Source organism: Pseudorca crassidens, chromosome 18, assembly GCF_039906515.1.
Source record: "Pseudorca crassidens isolate mPseCra1 chromosome 18, mPseCra1.hap1, whole genome shotgun sequence".
In the NCBI taxonomy this organism is placed as follows: domain Eukaryota; kingdom Metazoa; phylum Chordata; class Mammalia; order Artiodactyla; family Delphinidae; genus Pseudorca; species Pseudorca crassidens.
In genome coordinates this window covers 61454117-61478666 of record NC_090313.1, presented here as the reverse complement: position 1 = coordinate 61478666, position 24550 = coordinate 61454117, and the positions used below count along the sequence as shown (strand labels likewise).

Genomic DNA, 24550 nt, shown 5'->3' with positions numbered 1-24550 from the left:
CCCAGAACCACAATTTGACATTGGGTGCTTTTCCTAAATTGAGGGCCAACAAGAAATGGCACACGTTCTACCATTAGAACACAATCTGCTGTGGTTCATGTGTAAAGATTCACAATATATTTCTGAGATAAAGCAAAGTTTTTTCCTTGACACCCTGGAACATTTTCTTTCATTAAATGAAAACTACATAATCTACTATATTTTCCTTTTCTGCCTTGTGTCAAATGCAGCAGTTCCCCTTAGCCTAGATTTTTCTGCCCTTCTCACACTGCTCCTCCCACCCTTCTCTTTCCCATGTTGTACTGGCTTTTATTCTTTTACTAATGTGTTAATGAATTTGTGTTTTAAGATTTTTATTTATTGCTTTTTGCAAACATTTATTACATTCAAAATGAATAATTTTTAGGATAATGGATATGACTAATATTTAGAATAATTTTCCTCACATTTCTCACATTTAAAAACTTTAACTGTTCCACACTGACTTTCTTTTTAAACTTCTTAAATGTAGGTATAATTTCTATAAAATAAAAATCTTAAATATTTAGTTTCATCAGTTTGGACAGTTTTAAAATTATAATCTGCTTTAAATCCTTTTTGGAAGCAAGAAGGGTATAAATCAATAAATAGTTGATTCATTCATGACTTGATCTGTGTCTGTCTGGCAGGGGAAACTGGTGGGACTAGAAGTAAGACAAGATAAGACACCATAACAACTATATAGATAAGAGTGACAGGGTTAGTCTAAAAAGATAGCAGAGAAAATAAAAAAGGGACAACATAAAACTGGTATTACTATCAAGGCTAGAAATAACCAATATGAAAAAGAACAGAAAGGAAGAATGGCTGAGGAGCCCACTTTACACATTATTTGTTTATAACGGGTGTTCAACAAAGCCTATTTTGTTTTGTTTTGTTTGATGAAAAATTGCCCATGTTTTATTTTATTTTTTTTAACATCTTTATTGGAGTATAATTGCTTTACAATGGTGTGTTAGTTTCTGCTTTATAACAAAGTGAATCAGCTACACATATACATATATCCCCATATCTCCTCCCTCTTGCGTCTCCCTCCCACCCTCCCTATCCCATCCCTCTAGGTGGTCACAAAGCACCGAGCTGATCTCCCTGTGCTATGCGGCTGCTTCCCACTAGCTATCTATTTTACGTTTGGTAGTGTATATATGTCCATGCCACTCTCTCACTTTGTCCCAGCTTACCCTTCCCCCTCCCCATACCCTCAAGTCCATTCTCTACGTTTGCATCTTTATTCCTGTCCTGCCCCTAGGTTCTTCAGGACCACTTTTTTTTTTTTTAGATTCCATATATATGTGTTAGCATACAGTATATGTTTTTCTCTTTCTGATTTACTTCACTCTGTATGACAGACCAAAGCCTATTTTCAATCAGGTATGAAAAAGTCAGATTTCTTGCCTTCTCAAAGCCACAGTTGTAGCAGAAATTTAGATAAGAACTCAGAAGTTACTCATATCCTTAAACTCATAATAGTTAACAGAGTACTCCCTCTCAAACCGATAACAAAAAAATAAGTTACACAACTAAAACACAACTATACCATTACTATAGTGATGAATAAAACATGTACTTTATAGGCTAGCTGGTTATTGACCTGGCTTCTTGATGTAATAAAAATCTGTAAAGTGATGAGTTATATAATGAGATTCATTAAATTTCAAATCAGCTGTAGTCATTTCACCCCCTAAAAAAACTCATTCAAGAAACCAGCTGATTCCTAGACTTAACTTTTAGAAGTATACAAATCTCACACTAAACTGGTTTGGTCTCTATCACATACAAAAGCACCTATTAAATATCCTCGAGTCCTTGGATTCATTTAACTCCCTTTTGTAAGCAGTTACTCTATGGTTCTCAAATCTTAACCTAAGGAATTTTAAAGGTATCTAATTTCACTTTGGCTCCTTAATTAGAAGTCAAATTAAATGTCTTGAAAAATCTAGCATTCAATAATCTTCTTCCTGTTAAAACAGATAGTCCTTCTGCTATTGCTCTTCCTCAGTAGAAACAACTCTCAATAAAATTCCAGTTTATCAGTATAATTCATTCCTCAGTAAACATGTGAGTATCCACCAAGGGTCAAGCATTGTGTAAAACTGGAAATACAAACATATACTAATATACTGATAATAACAAAAAGTTTAATTCAACGAACAGTCATCTATTTTTAAGCACCAGTAACTCAAACATGAAAAAACTACAAATGAACAGTTAAGTGAGTATTAAGTCAAGTGAATGACATCATCAAAATGTGGAAGAATATTCCAATGTAGAATTAGTACGTTTTATGGACAATGCCATATTCAAAATGAAGGTAAAAGTAAACAAATTCAGGGCACATAACTGCTTAAATTTCATTATTTAATGATGACTAGAGAAGAGATTATCAATCTGAAAGTCGATTACTGAGAAACTATAACAAATTTTTCTCCAGTAAGAACACAAGCTCATTAACTACTCTCTTCATTACTGTTCACTCTAGGTATCCACCTGTCTTCTTATATGAACACACACTACCTCTTTTCCATACCAACATGATACAAAGAAATTCAGCCCTTAAGGTTTTAAGTTTATTGGTTGTAATACTCATATTTTTTTGTGTCACTTGATTATAGGTAAATTTCCTAGTCAAAACAACAAAAATAGATTATAATTCAGGGGGGATTCATCAACAAACAACAAAAGTTGCTAAGCATGAGAGTGAAGCCCAAATTAAAAAGGTACAAAATCAGCACAAAACACGTTACTGAAAAATATTAGTTTTAAATTAGCTAAGTAATTTATGAAAGAAAAATAAACTGCTCTTAAATTTCTCAAATTTCCTTAATTGATACTCGAAAGGAAGGCCTTCAGCCCAAATGAAACCAAACTAAAAAATAATAACAGTAAATCACAACTGGATATAGCCTTTTCTGAAAAATGGTAATTTAAAATAAAAGAAACATGTATGTGTCCACAGGTTGTGATATCCTCAATCCCTGAGGAAATAACATCTACATTCAACTACCCCTTTCCCACACATACTTTCTTCTGATTTCTTTGGGCTTTAAAAAATGAGTATACTTTAAATACATAGAGAGAAACCACTCACATGAGTTTTTAAATGAAAACAAAATCTGACCCATATTCCAATACATAGTTAATGTCATATTAAGAGGGGTAAAGGGAGGGCTGGAGGGAATTAAAATTCCAAACCTAAAACTTAGCCAAGTAGTATAACTTTTATTTTCCAAAATTTATTTCAATGAATTTAGGGAAAAAATTTTTTGTTAAAAGACACAATTTTGTTCTGTAAGATTAATACCACACCAAACATAAACATTTTAAAATTTATTCTTTGATCCGCCTGCCAATGCAGGCGACATGGGTACAAGCCATGGTCCGGGAAGATCCCACATGCCGCAGAGCAACTAAGCCCATGCGCCACAACCACTGAGTCTGTGCTCTAGAGCCCGTGAGCCACAACTACTGAGCCCGTGCACCACAACTACTGAGCCCGCATGCTGCAACTACTGAAGCCCGCGTGCCTAGAGCCCGTGCTCTGCAACAAGAGAAGCCACTGCAATGAGAAGCACGCACACCATGATGAAGAGTAGCCCCCCGCTCGCTGCAACTAGAGAAAGCCTGCGCACAGCAATGAAGACCCAACACAGCCAAAAATAAATAAATTTATAAAAAATAAAATAAAGTTTATTCTTTGGTGGAAGTGATTTAAAAAATTGGAAGTGCTATAAAATATTAATTTAATTTTATAAGAAAGAGGTAAGAATGTGAGAAAATTGTTTATCAAAAAGTAAAGAGATCCAGGATTGGAGCCACTCACAATCATGGGAATTAAATTAAATCTTGAGGAGCAATTATGGAAAACAGAAGCCAAGAGTGGCAAAACTTGGTCTCTCAACTCAAATCCTTTTTATAACTAACGATTCAATTTTTCTTATACAGTCAGTAAACAGATTTTTAAAATGTCATATTAAGATATCACTAACAATTTCAGTTTATAAATACACATACACATTTTAGTTCCAAAAAAAAGTCATATCCAAAACACAAAAGCAATCACATACTGATTTTTGTCCTCTCTCAATTACTACTACCAAAAAGAAAGAAAGAATAAAAAGAAAAAAAAAAAAAGAAAAGAAAACCCCCTGAGAGGTGGCCAACATTCCAGAGGCATTTCTGCATAAAAAGAGGTAATGGGCAGACTGCTCAGCTAAGCAGTCAGTGGCCCTTTGCAAGCCTCCTAGGTGTATTCCCAGCAGACACGTTATCAGATTAAAGGAACTGCAAACAAACTGGGCTGAAACCTTTCTTTGTCCAAGTCCAGCCTCTTCTTCCTGTGATGTCATACTACAAATCTAGCACGCCTTTCGTTTTCTCTTCAGAGAAAGCCCATCTCACAATACAGCTGGTAACCGAGGAAAAGGCCTCGATTCAGCAAGAGCTAACACGCTTAGGAATTTATTTCAGAACCTTTGAAAGACTCCTCTGCTTACCACCATCTGGGATCCACTGCAGGAATACGGAAGAGGAAAACCTCATTTAGAAGGAAGGAGCAAGAAGTAAATGAGACCGAACTGGGAATGTTTAAGTCTCTGAAACTTTGCATTGAAAAGCAAAATAAGATTGCTAACTTTAGCTTGAACATTCTGGAGCATAAAGAAACTTTCATTTTGGAACATTCATCTTAACTGAAACTGAAGTTTACCAGACGAATAGTTTTCTTCCATCTCAGAACACAGCTTTTATTTAAAATTTATAATCCAATGGATTGGCTTCACTGACTGCGTTTTTTAAACGTAGCCCTGGAATCACGGATTTTCTGGAGATTTGAAAATGAAAATATTTTCTTATTGAAGAACCAAGTGGAAACTTTACAGCAACAAATTTCATGTCTCTTTTGGAGGAAAAAGAAATATTTATAAAATCACGCAAAGATCCAAAGGATTTGCAAATACATTGGAGGTTATAAAGGGGTCACAATCTGAATACCAAAGGAGACCGCAGCTGACCAAAGGACTTCAACACTGTAAACTGGACGTGCCTTTATAATGGTAAGCAATAACAGCTCCCACTGCGTCTATGATGATTCCTTTAAGTACACTTTGTACGGGTGCATGTTTAGCATGGTGTTTGTGCTTGGGTTAATATCCAACTGTGTTGCCATACACATTTTCGTCTGCGCTCTCAAAGTGCGAAATGAAACAACAACATATATGATTAACTTGGCAATGTCAGACTTGCTTTTCGTTTTTACTTTACCCTTCAGGATATTTTACTTTGCAACACGGAATTGGCCATTTGGAGATTTACTTTGTAAAATTTCAGTGATGCTGTTTTATACCAACATGTACGGAAGCATTCTTTTCTTAACCTGTATTAGTGCCGACCGATTTCTGGCAATCGTCTACCCATTTAAGTCAAAGACTCTAAGAACCAAACGAAATGCAAAAATCGTTTGCATTGCTGTATGGTTAACTGTGATGGGAGGAAGTGCACCAGCAGTTTTTTTTCAGTCTACCCACTCTCAGGGTAACAATACCTCAGAAGCCTGCTTTGAAAATTTCCCAGAAGCCACATGGAAAACATATCTCTCAAGGATTGTAATTTTCATCGAAATAGTGGGATTTTTTATTCCTCTAATTTTAAACGTAACTTGTTCTAGTATGGTGCTAAGAACTTTAAATAAACCTCTTACATTAAGTAGAAGCAAAATAAACAAAACTAAGGTTTTAAGAATGATTTTTGTACATTTGGTCATATTCTGTTTCTGTTTCGTGCCTTACAACATCAACCTTATTTTATATTCTCTTATGAGAACACAGACGTTTGTTAATTGCTCAGCAGCAACAGCGGTAAGGACCATGTACCCAATCACTCTCTGCATTGCTGTTTTAAACTGTTGCTTTGACCCTATAGTTTACTACTTCACGTCAGACACGATTCAGAATTCAATAAAAATGAAAAACTGGTCTACCAGGAGAAGCGACTCCAGATTCTCTGAAGTTCAAGGCACAGAGAACTTTATTCAACATAACCTACAGACCTTAAAAAATAAGATATTTGACAACGAATCTACAATATAAGCTGCCTTAAATAAAACCACCGGGACTTCACTGGGACAGAACCTCCAAGTTCCTTCAACTGTGAAAAGTGTTTTCTTAGACAACTATTTCTCCACCTCTGAAAGAAAATAAACATATGGACATTTTAAAGTTTTTCATTTTAAAAAAATGTATTCGATGTGTTAAGCATTAAAACGTATTCTACTCTTGTATATACTCCATTTTATTTTTCTGAGCCATTTTGATTTGTACCTTCCTCTTCATTAAAAAAAAAAAAATCCCTAAAGTTGTTCAAACTCTAAAAGAAACTATGATGTAAGTCATGTGGTGACCATCTGTATGGTCTTTGAATGTCTTAGTAATTTTATACTGGATAATTAACAAATATTAAAAGTTTCATTTAAGTGTTTAATACTTTTATTCAGTATATATCTAATTTTGATTTCAATCTGAATTGAAACTACTAATCATGTTTCTTAAACTATAACAACATAAATGAGAAAGAGTAATTTGAAATATTCAGTAAGCGTTTTTACAGCATTTTTCAAAAAACAGTAAAGAATGTAGTGTTCTGTAGAATGACATACTGACACTATTTGAGTCTCTCAAGCAGTCACACTCAGAGATAATATTTAGGATTTTGTCTTTGTATGCAATTCGTAAAAAGCAGATGCTATCCACACAGTATAGTATGTTTTAAAATTACTCTTTTGATCCATTTTCTGCATTTAACAGCAGCCAATTTAAAAATGATATATGCCACAAAAACTGAGAAAGGAGGAAACTAACAAAATGTTATTTTGCTAAGTAAATTAAAAGAAAATACTATTACAGGTACACTTTAAAGGTATATTTATGTCACAATAAATAACCTGTATTTTAAGTATTTTAGATCAGAGAAGCAACCTAGATAGTGAGCTATAATACTTGGCACTTAGAAAGTGATCAATATATATCTTTTGACCACTGAAGCCACTGAATAGCTGAATATATTATTTCAAGTAGGCAAAATGTTACTGTATGTCAAAATAATTTATGAAGTAAGGACATAGTTCCTTCTATAAAAAGCAGCAAAACTGCAGGGCCAAATAACTAAGTACAATTACATTTTCATTTCACTAAACATAAAAAAGGTATTGCTTTGAGCTATAATTTAGATATAAAGCGCCAATTACACTGAAACTTTTTCATTTTCCAACACATCTTTTTGTACAAATTCAAGCAGTTTTCCAAAGTTAGCTAAAAAAATATTCTTTTTACTTGAGAAGAAAGACATATAATTAAATTTAGCATTCAATGTATCTGATTTTTACATTTTCAATCTTCCAAGTCCTGAATACAACTTTGGACAAACACTCTTTGTTTTAAAGATTTAAATTTGATTTTTGCTGTTCTCTGGATTTGAGCTGCAATGACTTCAAATAAATTATAGTAAGTAAGTAAGCTAAATAAGCAAACCTGTTTTCAAAAAAATAACAGTGGGGGATTTTCTTTAAAGAGCTGTAACTTCCTTTAGATAAACCTGAAGCAAAATAAATCCTTAAAAAAAAAAAAACTAGTGAAGAAATTAAGCATAGTTCTTTATATCCCAAGAGAAGTATATATGTTGTAAACATGTTTTCTTCAACTGATGCTGAAGTGATTTTATTTGATATTCTTCAGAAAAAACAAATACATTAAGCACTCTAAACACATATTTTTGAGTTGGAAAGCAACTAACAACTTAACGATGTGGAAGAAACGGGCAGTGAGTTTGTAACAGATTTCTCAGAACTTTCCTCGGCTTAAATATCTGTAAGCAAGATCTCAAAGCATGGATGCTATTTTAAAATACAAGCAAAATAGTCATCAGATAGTTGTTGTTACTGTGCTCACTGGAGAAATTTTTGTTGCCCGCTTGTCAACAGGAAGATGAGTCAAAAGTTTTATAAGATTCTTCACAAAGTAATACATAACAGATAAATATTAGTTTTCTTATCCAGAACTTCAAATCCTGGGTAAATCTTAACTACAGGGACAGAAAGGGTACTAAAGTTATTTTCCTCTGTTAGCACTGCACTTTAAAGTAAATTATACATTTAGAAGGTTTTCTCTTTCCCCTTTACCCAGAAAACCTGTATTTAAGGAACTCTGAGAATTCACTTTTTGTTTCCTTAGAGTGACAATACAACCCCCCCGCCCCGCCCCGCAGACACTGTGCCCACTGTTTTTAACATCTTTATAAAAGAGTAGATAATTTATCTAATCTTCCTTTCCATATTAACTTCCCTCAAAGGAAAAGAAGTAAGACGAAAAAAGTTTCGAGGTGTGGAAAACAGCTTTCCAGCATCCTAATGATGGGCTCTGAACTTAGAAATGATCTTTTCTAAGAAAATATCATCCAAGTAGCTAGTTTACCAAAACAATGTATGAAAATATATGTATTATATCCATATATTAAAAGGAACTTAAGACACTACTTTATCAAGGAGTTTTGTCTTCATATTCTACATTCGAAATACCGAAAGTAAATTTGAGGTATAAATCTTAATTATAGAATTGGTATTTAAAGAATCAGTCACTCATTTGAGGAACATAAAATAGAAAACTGAACATCAGCAAATTTCATATACCCAATTGAGAAACATTTAATTTATGACTGGTATGCAGCTAGCAAGAATCTGAAGCAATTGCAATTTTGGACCTCTGATGAACGAGGTACTTGGTCTTTTGTCAATGTATTAATGCCTTGCAATGCCTTGCAAAATCTTAACTATCTCCCAACACCCAAACTTTTTAATGTCTGCATGCCAAATCCAACCGCAGATGTCACAAATGAGGGAAGATGTGACCTGTGTGCTCTTAGTTGTGAATGAACTTTTATATTTAAGATTTTATAAATAGTGCTTCCTAGTGGATGAATCTTAAGGTAATCCTAAGGGAAATTGTTTTTAAAAAGCTCTTTTGAGCTATCCTGAAAACCAAATCATCCATTTATAACATGACTTCTAAGAAATAAATTCCAAATTAAAAAGAACAAATGGACAAATTTAAGGACACAGAATATATTTAAATCAACAAGATTATTTAATGATCAACAATATTTCTTAAATAGCAGCATTTTCCAGAGATCAACATACACACTGTCCTAAAAATCACTAATTCTCAAATTTCTATTTTATCTCTTTCTTCATCTTTTTTTCTTGATGTCTGCTACCCATTTTTTGACAGTCAATTTTATAAAAGTACAAAGAATATCAATTAAACAGGGCAACAGACAGGGATAATTAAAGAGTATGAAATTAACTCCAGGCAAACTTTTTTAGCAAGTCTTTCCCCTTCCTCCATCTCTCAAAAAGATTTATTCCAGGGACTTACCTGGTGGCGCAGTGGTTAAGAATCCACCTGCCAATGCAGGGGACACAGGTTCGAGCCCTGGTCCAGGAAGATCCCACATGCCGCGGAGCAACTAACCCGTGCGCCACAACTACTGAGCCTGCGCTCTAAAGCCTGTGAGCCACAACTACTGAGACCATGAGCCACAACTACTGAAGCTCATGCGCCTAGAGCCCGTGCTCTGCAACAAGAGAAGCCACTGCAATAAGAAGCCCACACAGCGCAACGAAGAGTAGCCCCCACTCGCCGCAACTAGAGAAAGCCAGCAACAAAGACCCAAGACAGACAAAAATAAATAAATAAATAAATTTATTAAAAAAAAAAAAAAGGATTTATTCCAGTAACTCCTTAAAAGCGTACAAAATTATCAGTGCTAGAAGCAGTGGCCAAAACAGAATTCAAGATGCAGGACTGCAGAAGTAGAGATAATTCATGAATTTAATAATCAGTTTTTAAACTCAAAACTTGCTTTACTCATATAGATTCAACCAATCAGATACCTTTTGAAAATAATTAAAGTTAAATAAATATTTATGGCCAACAGGAACATGAAAAGATGTTCAACATCACTAATTATTAGGGAAATGCAAATCAAAACCACAATATCACTTCACACCTGTCAGAATGACTATTCTCAAACCGTGTTGACGAGGATGTGAAGAAAAGGGAACCCTCCTGCAGTGCTGGTGGAAATGTAAACTGGTGTAGCAACTATGGAAAACAGTATGGAGATTCCTCAAAAAATTAAGAATAGAACTATTATATGATCTAGCTGTTCCCCTTGTGAGTATTTATCTGAAGAATACAAAAACACTCATTTGAAAAGATACATACACCTCTATCGTCACTGTACCATTATTTACAATAGCCAAGATATGGAAACCACCTAAAAGCCCATCAATGGATTAATGGATAAAGAATTTGTTATATATTTGTTTGAATAAATGGTACTCAGCCATAAAAAAAAAAAAAGTCTTGCCATTTGCGACAACATGGATGGATCTAGGAGGTATTCTGCTAAGTGAAATAAGTCAGATGGAGAAAGATAAATACCAAATGATTTTACTCATGTGGAATCTAAGAAAACAAAACAAATGAACAAACAAAACAAAAACAGACTTAAAAGATACAGAGAACAGACTGGTGATTACTAGAGAGAAAGGGCTAAGGGGTGGGTGAATTGGGTGAAGGGGATTTACTGTATGGTGATCAATGGTCACTAGATTTTTGGTGATGATCTTTTTGTAATGTATCCAGCCGTCAAATTACAATGCTGTACATGTGAAATTTATATAATATTATATACCAATTTTACCTAAATAAAAATAGGAATATCTACAAAAAAAAAAGAATGAGAAACAAATATGTGTTTTTACAGCAAAGTTACAGTTATTAGCCATAGGGTGAATGTGCTGAGTTCCATTATCTTCCTATCAAAATGAATTCTGGTAAATTCATAATTTAAAACTGAAAGAGTCTGGAGGTCATCTGATACAACTACTTCACCTTAGGTAGAAGAAACTGAAGAACTAAAAGGCTAAGTAACTTCATAAGGTCACATACAAGTTAAGGTAGAGCCAGGTAAGAATCTGGTTTTTCTGACTTGTCTATTCCTTTAATGGTGGTAAGGAGAGTAGCACATGCAAAGGCCCTGCTGGAGAGAACATGGTATATTGAAAGGATTAAACCAAATCCAAAGTGACTGAAGATCTAGGGCTGAGATCTTACACAGGCCATGATACAGCCACGTTAAGATCTGAGGAGATGTGGGAAGCCCTGAAGGATTTCAAGTAGAAGGACAGACATGATTACATTTGCATTTCAAAAAATCCCATCCCTCTGATTATAAGGTAGAGATGCATCTGTCTTCAGCAAAAAGAAAAAAACAATCACAATAAGAGCTATATTTATTCAACTGAAATTTAAAGAGATTCTCTTATCCTTTATTTTGATTATATCCTTTCCCCCTTATTAAAATGGACTTTCTTTTTGAAACGATGGAGATGACGATGGGAAGAATATTTTAATGTTGTTACTTGGCAAAATTAAGTGAGAAGCCCTTGTGGAGAAATTGATACATTCATATACTGCTGGTGGGAAACAAAATGGTACAACTCTAATGGATGGGAATCTGGCAATACCTAACACACACACACACACACACACACACACACACACACACACACACACATATCCCACTTCTAGGTATTTACCCTGAAGACACACTTTCAATAATATAAAAATACATATGTACAAGGTGCAGCACTATTTGAAACTGCAAAACACTGGAAACTCCCTAGATGTCCAAGCACAGAAAATTGGTTGAATAAATTATTGCACATGTACACAGTGTAGTGCTATGCAGCTTTAATAAGGAATTAAAAAGAGCTCTATGAACTGATATGGAGGAGTAATTTCCAGAAAGTGTTGTTAAATGAAAAAAGTAAAGTGTAAAAGAGTACATATAGTATACTACCTTTTTTGTAAGAAAAAGGCCAAATAAGAAAGCATACATATATCTGCTTGTTTTACAAAAAGAAACACAAGAAACCAAAACAAAAAATAATAATAAGGAACGGGATGGGAAACAGTATAGAAGAGATATGGAAGGTTATGACACTTACCTATGTGTAAGATTTGGGGAAGCATGTTAATACTGTACATCAGGAATCAGAAAACCTTTTCTTCAAGGGTTATACGTAAATATTTTAGGCCTGCAGGCTACACAGTCCTGCTGCAACTTCTCATCTCCGCATCACAGTGCAAGAGCAGCCACAGACAACAGAAATGAGCGAGCATGGCTGCGCTCCAGTAAGACTGTATGTGCAAAGTCGAGTGGCTGGCCTGTGGGCTGTGTGTGCCACCTCCTGTGCCACAGTCAGAAAACTAAGGATAACACGGATGGGAGAGAAAGAGAAAATACCTAGAACTCCTCCTCTATTAGTGCCTGGCACATAACAGGTCTCTGCAATTCACTGCTGAATGAATAAACCTTAAAGTTCTATTAAAAGATGGACCGGAGTTCTAGTCAGGGCTTTGCTACAAACTAGTATAACTATGTTGACCCCTTCATCTCATCTAAGAGGTTTGGACTAGATAACATGTAAGGTCCATGCCATGTCTCACATACTGTTTCTCATTCTAGTCAGTTAAGACGTCCATCCATTCCTTCCTTTTAATAACCACTATCACCACTGTTCCCATGTAACACTGGGACTACTGCGGTTGCTCCCTCGCTCAGCCTGCTTTCTAGTTTCTTCCCTCAACCCATCCACGATAGATCAACCAGATTCACCTATTAAATCACCACTTTATGCTGGTCACTTACTGTTCAATTTTAAAAGGTGTCAGACTCTCCATTGACTGAGAGGAAAAATCCAGCTTTAAAGTACCAAATTGTCCAAAATATGGCCCTGACCTACTCAATTTTCTGGTTTCTGTCTTCCAAACATGATTCTTCCACTGCAGGTTGGTCCCCTACTTGTCCTGTATTTATAACTCTCACTTTTTTGACTCTAGATATTTAGACACATGACACACTACTTGCTCCTCCCCCACCCCAGTCTGCCCCCTTCTCTGATGAAACCCTTTCCATCCTACAAGGCCCAGTTCAACTCCTAAACAAAACCTTTGATAATGAAGGTTTTTTATTGTCTTCATCACTTACTTGGTATCCTTTTTTCTTACTGCCTTTGTTAGCTATCTTTTTACATGGGCTATGTCTTATTTTCCTAACTAGACACCTCAACCTCCTTGAGGAAAGGGATTATGTTTTGTACTTTGTATTTTCCATAGCACATAACATAGGATTAAAATAGAGGGATCAGAGATTGAAATGAAGGGGCTTAGAGTTAAGAACAAATTAGATGTTACTTGCCTGCCAGACTGAAGATTCATTTTTAATAACCAATATTTACCTACACAGTACCTACTCTGTATTTATCAATGTCGTTCTAATACATGTCGCATACGTACCCACACACAAAAATGCAAAGAAACTTTTATTTCACCAAACCTATAGTTCATTCAATTCTTCAAAAACCCAAGGAAAAAAAGGCAAATTTTCCTTTGTCAATAGTACTCTGATACAAGAATTCAACTCCTGTAGTTATCACCATAACTCTTATTACTCGATTTATGAATCTTAAACTGTATCTGTTGAATCCCCACCATTTAAATGAGGTTACACAGTTGTTAAAAGAAACTATGTCTTGAAGACATTCTTCATGGAATTATTTGACTTCTCTTTTGGAATCACTGTTTTGTAGGCCTGCTGCATCCTAGGATTTTCCAGTTTTTTCCTCTCTGCACTCTTGTGACAGATTCACTCTTTCTTAGGTCTCATGATTTCTCCCTTCTAGGATTTTTTTTTTTTTTTAATTTGCTCAAGCATATTCTCTAGTAATTTTATTTTAAAATGGATGTTAAGAGATGAACTTTCTAAGAGATGAACTTTCTAAGTCCTTGCATGTCTGAAAACTGTTTCACTTTACCCTCCCATTTGACGTGTAGGTCAGCTACAGAATTCTAGTTTATCAAACATCCAGTATTCCTGGTAAGAACTGCAATGCTGATCTGGATCTTATTCTACTGTAAATAATTTACTTCTTCTCTCTAGAACCTTTTTATAATTTTCTCATTGCCTATGGAATTCTGAATTTTCACGAGATGTATCCGTATTTATTCATCCTGCTTGGTACTCTGAGCCCTTTCCATCTGATGCCTCCCATTTCTGACTGGCTTAGAAACTTTTCTTCCATTAACTTTTTTTTTTTTTTTTTTTGGCTGCATTGGGTCTTCGTTGCTGCACGCGGGCTTTCTCTAGTTCAGGCGAGCGGAGGCTACTCTTTGTTGCGGTGCGCGGGCTTCTCACTGCAGTGGCTTCTCTTGCTGTGGAGCACGGGCTCTAGGCAGGCGGGCTTCAGTAGTTGCAGCATGCAGGCTCGGTAGTTGTGGCTCATGGGCTCTAGAGCACAGGCTCAGTTGTGGTGCACGGGCCTAGTTGCACCGTGGCATGTGGGATCCTCCCGGTCCGGGGCTCGAACCCATGTCCCCTGTGCTGGCAGGAGGGTTCTTAACCACTGCGCCACCAGGGAAGTCCCTCTTCCGTTAATTTTTTAAAAAATTATTATTTTGTGTCCTCCATTTTTTCTGGTCTTTCTTTTAGAGATGAATACACAGATACTGAATTGAGGTACCCCAAAATACCAAAATAAGGGGACTATATCCTAGCAGCACAGTAGTTTTATATATTTTCCTTTTAGGCAGAATCACCTTTCTATTTCTGTTTTTTTCTTCAGGTCTATTGTAGAAGTCTGGATTCACCACAATTTCTGCTCTGCTTCTCCTGCAGGCACCAGCAGGACAGCACAGCCCTGTATGTGTACACGGAAGCTGGGATAGGACCAGGCATACATCTATATAATTTGTGCACTACACGAAAGCACGGGGCTTCACTGTAAACTCTGCATAGCAAGCCAGGGGTGGCTGCATCCAGAGGGGCATCTTTTTCTAATTCACTAGCACAGAGGGAGGCAGTTCATTTTCCTGATTCCTATAAGCCGGCATGGCCTGAGGTGAGGCATTGGTCCAGATGTTTCATGGACCAGTGGTTCTCAAAATGTGGTGGCTAGACCAGCATTAGCATCACTTGGAAACATGTTAGAAATACAAATTCTTGGATCCTACCCTAGAACCTTTGAGGTTAGGCCCAGGAACCTGCAATCTGTCTTTTTTTTTTTTTTTTTTGCGGTACACAGGCCTCTCACTGTTGTGGCCTCTCCCGGACTGGGGCACGAACCCACGTCCCCTGCATCAGCAGGCGGACTCGCAACCACTGCGCCACCAGGGAAGCCCTTTAATCTGTCTTTTAACAAGCCCTCCAGCCTTTTGATACATGCAAAAGTTTGAGAGCCGGTGGCAGACAGCACCTTAGAAAAACTCTCCTGATTACTGCCACACTCTCTGTACCTTCTATTATTACTTTGAACTTAGAGGCTAAGAATCCCACTTCCACTGTGGGAGTCTTCGCCTACTGTATTCAGTAGTTTTCTCTACTTCGTTGTATCCATCAAACAGACACCTCTTTTACTTTTTATCCTCAAAATTGAATTAACCCCTAAACTTCCCACTTCATAGTCTTGGTACTGCTGAAATTCACTGCCATGTGGTTTCTTCCCTTTTCTGTCACTTGTGTAGGGTTTTGGGGGAGAAAGGAGGTAAAAATGTGTGGTCATTTTGCTATTTTAAACCAGAGATAGTCTTGTTTTTAAAAGCAATTACACAGTCTTAGTTACACAAGAAAAAGTTATACTACTTAAACCCTTTCATTGTTGCTAACAAATAACATGCAAAGGGCTTTTTCATCAAAACAAAACAAATTCTTATATTATGAACGATATAATCTTCAATTTAATTTTGTTTAAAAAATGATAATTTTCCAACTGTTTAATCAATTACTAATTGTTAGCTCATATTTTAATAGGGCATAAAAATCTATGAATCATTTTATTATAATTCTTTATTTTAAAGTAAAGAAATGTATTTAATTACATGAGTTTAAAATATTTACACTGGACTAAAATTTAGGCTTTTCAGGAAAAAGGATTTTATGTATAGTATTTGATGAAAACAGAGGCAGCCATTTATTTAAATAAAAATGAATAGTACTTAAAACATAGAGCTAAAAAAATTACACCTTTTGGTTTATATGTCACATATGTAATTTTTGCTATGGCCAAAATAACTGGTTTCAAAATTGTTGTGGAAAAATTGCTATACTTTGTGTTGTGGTCTCATGAGACTTCTTTAGACTGAAACACACATAATATAATCTTAGCTACTTAAGAGAAGGAAAAAGTATGGACATGTGCTAAAAAAATAAAAAAGGCCATGTATAAATAGTTTGTCTACAAGAGATTACAGAGTTGTTCCTAGAGAAATAATTACAAAGGTCAGGGATATCATTTTTGCATTATTATGGTAATTTTTACCCATCTCCATCTACTCAGGCTATTCATTCTTCATTTGAAACTGAAATGTGAAAAGGTTTATGTTCAGACAACCCTGTTCGAATACGTGAGTTAGGTTCTGGTCTAAAAGTACACAGTATTAAAAGTGTCCAGTATGCCTATTACAAAGATAATGCAAAAGCTTATATTTTCAAGAATAAGTTTATATTTTCACGAGTTCAGTACTGGATTAGGGAATCCTATGTTCATTTTTGTTTATTACTCATGTATTAGTAAAAGATAAGTCATTTTACTTTACCTCTCTCATTTTAATGTTTAAGAGAAAAAAAAATCAAAATGGTAAAACTTAAGTTATAAAAACTAGCATTACTTAATCTGTAAATAAAACTTTTAGACTATTAAATTATCTTAAAACATGGAAAGGGTAAGTATAATGACCAGATAGTAATAAAAATAATACTTTTTATTACTTTATTAATGAGGATAAAAATGACCAGATATTAAATTCTAAAAAGGAAATGAAACAAAAGATAGCAAGATAGACTTACGTTAGTCTCTGAGAATTCTTAGAGTATAATCAAAATCTAAAAGACAAATGTTAGCCTTTGAGAATTCTTAAAGAGTATAATCAAAATCTAAGAGAAATTATCTGTTATAATTTAATGGAGGCAAGAAACAATGAAACTGAGCAAGAATAATAAAAAGTTTTTTTGAAAGAGTGAGACACAAATACAGCTGTTTCCTATTGTAAGTTTTTTTTAATCATGTTCTAAATCTAGCAAGTACAGGAAGACACCAAATACTTTTGATATTTGGGTATTTCTGACAATAACAGAAAATACTAAGAACCAACATGTAAATTAATAAAACCACAAATGCAAAGGTCACTCACATGCATTTTAAAACAGACTAGGTTATGACAGTTTAATTTTAAAAACATGACCTAAATATCTGGAAAAGATAAATGCCAAAAAGTTGGATCTATTTTATAATTAAAGGTAACTGAACTTAGATGGTTTAAGAACAATTGCCCTACAGTGGTTCTAAAATTTTACTAAACTCACCATTAATAACAGCCTCTGATTTGGCTGGAGGAATTCAGAAAATACATTAAATAGAATTGAGATCTCGTAAGATTCTTCTACTTTTTGTTTCTTGCACATCTAGATTCCAGAGTCCTTCCTCACTATTACAGTCAGGATATGATATGATACAAGTTTAGAGACTGAAAATTCTCAGACTATATTCAGGTAATTTTCTAACATCATGACCTTGTAGAAGATACTCTCTGACCAAGAGTACAAGTGCTTCCATTTCCACAGGTTAAGTACAGAGGATATTTCCAAGCTATTCTTCTACAACTGCTACAATCTCCCTTCTTGTCTGTACTTGAATAATGAACACTGCCCTCAGGGTAATTACTGACATGATTCATAACTAAAAGCACCATAACAAATTCCAACTGCAGTATAACAGAGAACACTGCCCACATTTAACAATGCTGGAATTCAGTTACACCTCTTTCTCCCTGAACTTATTCCATTTTGAGAAGGCAGTGAGGGAGGGGGAGGTGCCTTGGGAGAAGAGAAGAGTTCTACATACTGGTAGTAAGCTGGGATAAACAGATCCAATACTGTTTAACCGTGTTCTCAGTTCTCTGTTCTTAGGACATCACTGTAAAGACAATGAACTGAAGGAAACTAACAATTAATTGTGATGTTTCTAAAATGTTCCATTCTCATAAATGTCCATTTATTCCTCACAACAACTCTGATAAGTATTATCATGCCCATTTTACAGATGAGAAAATCTGAGATACAGAGGTATAACTTGCTCAGAATCACACCAAAGCAAGTTACCTGGCATCTTTGAATGAACCTCAGCTTTTCCTATCTATAAAACAGGAACAGCAATGTTTACCTTCTGTGAAGATTAAATGAGATGTGGTGACGCCAAAGCCCAGGCTCCTTCTGCTACCGCACAGTGACAAACACAGATAAAACATGAATAAAGAAACTAATCACGATAGTGCATATACCCAGCAGTAAACTAATACACACCGTGAGACAGCATAGAGGTTACGAGCACAGTCTCTGGAACCAGATAGTCTGAGTTAAAATTCTAGCTCTGCTATCAACTTAGTTTTGTGGGTAAGGGAAACAGTCTCAATTTCTCTGTACCTCAGTTTTTTCATCTATGAAGTGGTGATCTCCTTCACAGAGTTGTGCAAAATAAATGAGTTAACACATTTCAGCACTTTTAATAGTGCCTGTATCAGCATACATGCAAAAATGTTACCTATTATGACTTCTACACTGAAATGTAATATGCATAAGTGAGGGTCATTTTGATGCAGCTCTGTATGATGATCAGGAAAGATTCCAAATATGTAAGCTAGTGATGAGCTTTTTACAAGCACTGCTTTCTAAAGCAAGTTTCTATGAGCTACCTAAGGGACATTTCTGAGTTTGAGATTTTTTTTTTATATCCCTGAATTTCTTTAGTCCCTTGTGCCAATTCATGAACAAGGAGAATGTATAGTATGGACAATGGGGGAGGGGGAAGGGAGACATGAACAGACAAGTCTTGAATACTTCACTGTGTCCTCCACAGTGAACTCTAGCAATTTCTCATGTGTGTCAGAGTGTTCTAAAGAAAGAAGGAGACAAGTACATAGAGAAAAGAATAGACTGAGGGGTCAAGCACAGGGTTCAAGACAAGATGGCACCTGAGCAAAGGTTTAGATATGAAGAAAATTTTATGCTTAAAACCATAAACAGATCTGGATCAAGAACTCAGGCTCACGTAAACATTCAATACAGGAGAAGACATGCAATAATTTATAACAGTTATCTATCTCAGTTTCTTTGGGTTTTCTGTTTGTTGTTTTTTAACAGATGAAGAACAACATAAAAAACCATTTAATGCCTCATTGATTCTTCAATGGCTTAATTATGAAGAAGAAAGAGAGTTATTTTATTAAATTGAGCTTAGAGTCTTAGCGCTTTATAAAGCAACCATCTATTCACATTTTAGTGGATAATTATTCGTATGAACTAAGTAAGTTACTATCCTTATTTTTGTACTTTTTCTGCATATCTATATTTTTTAATTTCTCTCTAGACCACTGGAGAACACAAGGTCACTATTTAAAATTTTATTTCTAAGATATTGCCTTCCTTTATTTTCCCTTCTTGGGCTTTACATTTTTTCATTCTTATAGAAGACTTTAGGCATACCTGGAATCTTTCATTAAAAACTCAGAAAAAACTCAGTTTTCACATTTCAGTCTATGAAAAGAGACCTGGTTTTCCATTTTACCTCATTCCCACCCTTCCCTTCCATCTCCTTGAGGGGATCCAAATACCTAATTTTATCAACCCTAAACTATCATGGATTCTAAAAATACTTATATTATTAAATTAAAATCTCATTCTAAGAGTTACCTAAATGAAACATATAGACACAGCAGTAACTCCTTTTAAAATATAGTTTGCTCTTTTTGTAAGGTCTTCTAATCTTTTCTTCCTGAAGAATCCAGTAGATCACCAGTGAGTGTGCACTACACAAAGGAGCTGGTCAACAAAGGGTAGTACCTTCCCCCCTTCCTATTACTGACTAGCTCTAGGGCAAAACACTCACCTTGTTACTCAAGATAAAAAATGTATTATATATATTTTCACTTAGAATAAAATTTTATACTGTCTCATATGCTTGACTACATGTTACAGTGGTAATAAAAAGTGTGAATGAATAAACAGAAAAGATGTGGTACAATGAGAGGGGCACTTTACTAGACCAATGTGGAATTTGGAATCAAACCAATCTGGGTTCAAATGCCAAGTGTGTGACCTTAGACAAACTGCTTAACCTTCCTGAGCCCTTTTCCACTTTTGTAAAATGAAAATAGTATTAGTGACATCACAGATTATTATGAGAATTAAATTAGACAAATACTTTTGGTGCACAGCACATTGCAACCAGTCAAGGAGTATTAGCTGCCTTCCATCCATTGCTAATTAGCTGTCAGGTGGGACACAAATATTCTGTGTTTCTCTTTCCTCATACGGGAAATTAGATTCATGGCTACACCTACCTTGCGGATTTAGTGTAAAGAACCAACAGAGTATTTCATTTTAAAGCCCAGTAACGTAGGGGCATCTAGAATCTGGCTCTTCTAAAGAGTGGCCCATGGGCTAGCAACGTCAGAACCATCTGGGGGCCTGTGAGAAATGCTGAATTGCAAGCCCTGCCCTAGAACCACTTGATAAGAAAGTATATTTTAATAAGATCTCCATGGATATTGAAGTTTGAAAACTACTACTAAGAAAATAACCCTCAGCCTGGAAGTAAGAAAAGGACTTTATCAATATCATTGTGCCAAAAATCCAAAAGGACAAAGGGCATTGACAATAGTGCATATTGATTTAATTAGCTTAGGAGAGCAAGTTAGAGGCAGCAGGCCTCATGGTCTGGTAGAATTGAAATAGTGAGAAATACAGAATAATTCACAAGGAAAGGGAGGGGAAAGGCAGAAAAAACTAAAACACTAGGTGAAGAGCACAATATTTTCCACAGGCAAATGAGCAGTCTAGCCCATGAATAATATATTAATGCTTATAATGATGCCCCTGGCTCAAAAAGAAAAAGTAAAATTACTTTAAACACGCTCTTTCAAAGACAAAAGCATGTATTCTATTTCAAGATTATTTCCCTCAAAAAAGTTGTGTGTGTCTCCACACACACACACACACATACACATACATTTTACTGTCAACTAGCACATAAAATTATCTGGTACATTCATTTTTGTATAATATCTCATTTATCAAGAGAGTTAGCGCTCCACTTTTCACAAGGCTAAAAACTCTAACTTTTAAGACTAAACTACTAGTCTTAAATCAGTACTCATCTACCATTGCCAATGCTGGGCCATAATTTTCCCCCAATGTACCTCATGCTAGGCTTTCCTACTTGTGTCCACATTTCCACACCTGTTGTTAAGTCTTTTCCCATCCACATATGATTGATCACTTCCTCCTTTGACCCTCATGGTTTATCTTACTTCACAGTATATTACAGTGGGTTACTTTTCTACTAAGTTCCAAGCCTCTTAAAGGATAGGGGCTATTTTCCATGTCCTTAGATACCTCACAGGAGAAAGTATAATTCCTTTAAAATATCTGGTGTACAAATATCAGGTATGGCCCAAAGAGAATTGAGAAAAACTGAGCTAAAGGAGAATACGGAAATGAGACCTCTGCGTTACCTTTTTTTGAAAAATGTTTCTTCAAAATGTTATAAATTGTGAAGCAATCTAAAAGAATATGGATCCACCTTCAGTAGTGGCAAATAATTCTCAACACTTAAACAGTTTTGTAGACTTATAAAATATTTGAGCTAGAAATATTCAAATCTTTTGGTCTGTCTCAATTTACAAAGCAAGAAACTAAGACAAAGACATTAACTTGTACATGAAAGAGCTAGGCCCTAATGCCAGGTCTTCTGATTCCACGTCCCACACTAGGCCATAGTCACTCTCACTAGATAAATGTGGTTTGCTCAAGAGATGAAAGAACTCTGCACAGAGTAAGTGTCTGAGGAATAGTGGAAGGCTAGCAAGGTAAGGCAGGGCCAGATTATCACAACCAGAGTAAAGAGGCTACATTTTTCTACATGGGAATGCAGAGCTACTGTAGGTTCCTGAACAGGAGTATGGCATGAATAAGAATTTAGGAATATTAACTTAGCACCAAAGTATAAAATAGAGGGTGGTGCCTAAGCTGGGAGACCAAGCAGGAGTCTATAATAATATGTTAAATGCAAGGACGTGATGATCTGATTTAGGGAAATGTAAATGAAAACAGATCTTTAACATAATAATGAAACAAATATAAAGGACATGGTAAAGTTTTTTGGGTTTTGGTTTCTGTTTTTTTAATTACAAGACTATATCTAACTATAGTGAAAAAGAAGGAAAAAATGCTCAGTATTCAAGCCTGGATGACTTGAAAAGTAATATAAAAATATAGATATTGGGAAGCAAAGTTGTATTTAGAACAAAATAAAATAATTTCAGTTTTGAAAGGTAAAGTCAAATCTCCTAAATCACTTGAGAAGCTACTAGTCAGTTACGGGAATTAAGGGCAAGAAATTAGGAACATGTTGGGTCAGAGTGAAAGGTTAAAGCCTTAGTGATATTTTCAGAAAGAATCAGACTTTTTAAAAATAAATGTTTTCTCTTGCTGGCAAAGAGATAAAATATATGATTTTTTTAAAAAAATAACTCATGAGGAGCTTTTAAAAACCCAACATAAAACATTTTTCATCATAGTAGCATGGTTGCTATATAAATATAGTATATGGTATCATATTACTTCACCATCCTTACCCATATTTTTAAAAAGTGTTAAATATGGCTTAATCATTATCTTACATTTCATTCACCTTCCTGAGACATAGTTCTCAGTAAAATATAACTTTTGAAAAAAATAATGTCTAATGGTAAATACTAAAACCATTGTGCAAAGTGCACCAGAGGTTAATGATCTACCATCCAAATATACAACAGATATCCTTTCTGGCTTTTTCAGAGCCACAGGCTTTTCTCCCTTTTGTGTTCATTTCCTGTCAAGTCTGACATTTCAAAGAATACCAAAGAAGCTTAAAAATTTGTTTACAAGTTTGTCATCAAATCAGGACTCTAAAAATACAAGCTATTCATTACAACTGTACTGACATGTAAAACTGGTCTTCATTTAAATTTCGGAAAAATAATAAAATGGAAACAGTTTTAATCTTTTCTTTTGTAAAAGTGCTCTGGCCAAACATTTGTGCAACTGAATGAAGAAACCTGCTAATGTTTAGTGACTACAAAAAAAACAGTACGACAAAACCCAATTTAATGAGTCAGCTATATTTGACAACATTTAAAGGAGGCTCAGTTTTCTTGTGACTTATTAAAATTAAATACAACAGTTAATTACTAGTACTTCTATGCTCTCCATATAGTAAGTACCACTCCGAAACAATATTATTCAGAAGATATGATGCATTTAATACAGGAAAATAGAAATGATACCCTTTAAGTATACATATTTAAAAATACTTTATCAATCACTAAATACTATACATAACTCTTTCGGCTGTGATGAAGGGACAGAGACCAGATTTGTCTCAACTACAAAATCGAACAACATAAATGAAATAATAGTTTTCAGACAATGAACAACAAACAGTATAGGACAGTAATCTGTGAGAGAAAGAAAGCAAATAGTAAGCCCCACCTTTGCCTGGAGACAGTTCCCAGGCTACAACACAGGGAGGAAAAACTGAAATAGATCCCAGTGGTCTGCCCGGTTGGAGAAAACAGAGTTGAGAATTCAAGAAAGCTAAGGCAGCTAAAATTAGCAGGACAGAATAGCAGAGCAGAGAGTTACACAGAAAGGAGAGAGCTGCAAAGACAGAGCTCCAGGAGGCTGCAGAGGGTTACTCTCAAGTTTTCACCCTAGTACTGATCAGTGCAGGAAAACTACCCAAAACCAGAAAAAGAACCATTCCGGGAGCTGACATAGGGCCAAGAAGAGTTTTGATTTCCACCAGCCAGGGTGGAAAAACCTTGTAATATATGGGACATCAGGTAGAGTACTCAGAAGGGGACTGCCTCAACAGTGGGGAGAAATTAGCCATAGATTAAAGACTGCCCTGGCTTTGTCTATAAACAACGACAAAAGTCTTTAAAAGATCAAACTGTTTCCAAGTAACTAAACTGAGTCCCAAAACACAGCTCGAGAATAGTGAAAGGAATATAAAAATATCCAGGACCCAGTAAGGTAAAAATTCACAATGTCTGGCATCCAATAAGAAGTCATCAAGCAGGCAAAAACAAACAAACAAACAAAAAAACCCCAGAAAAACATGACCCTTGAAAGGAGAAGTATCAGTTAACAGAAACAGTCCTAAAAAGACATAGATGTTACAATTAGTAAACGGGAACTTTAAAACAATTATTATAACTATATTCCATATGTTTAAGAAAGTAAAGGAAAGCACAAATATGTTAAAGAGAGATATGGAAGATTTAGAAAAGGATTCAAGTCAAAC

At 35.3% G+C, this 24550-nt stretch overlaps 2 protein-coding genes across 7 annotated transcripts in view; one reads left to right on the top strand and one right to left on the bottom strand.

The window, feature by feature from the left end:
- The window catches only part of RB1 (RB transcriptional corepressor 1), a 134942-nt gene that overhangs the window by 39454 nt on the left and 70938 nt on the right, over positions 1-24550 (bottom strand). The gene's annotated exons all lie outside the window — the stretch shown is intronic.
- On the top strand, positions 4379-6313 carry LPAR6 (lysophosphatidic acid receptor 6). Its single transcript, XM_067712871.1, has one exon. The coding sequence runs from the start codon at positions 5088-5090 to the stop codon at positions 6120-6122; it is 1035 nt and encodes a 344-aa protein (XP_067568972.1). The 5' UTR covers positions 4379-5087; the 3' UTR covers positions 6123-6313.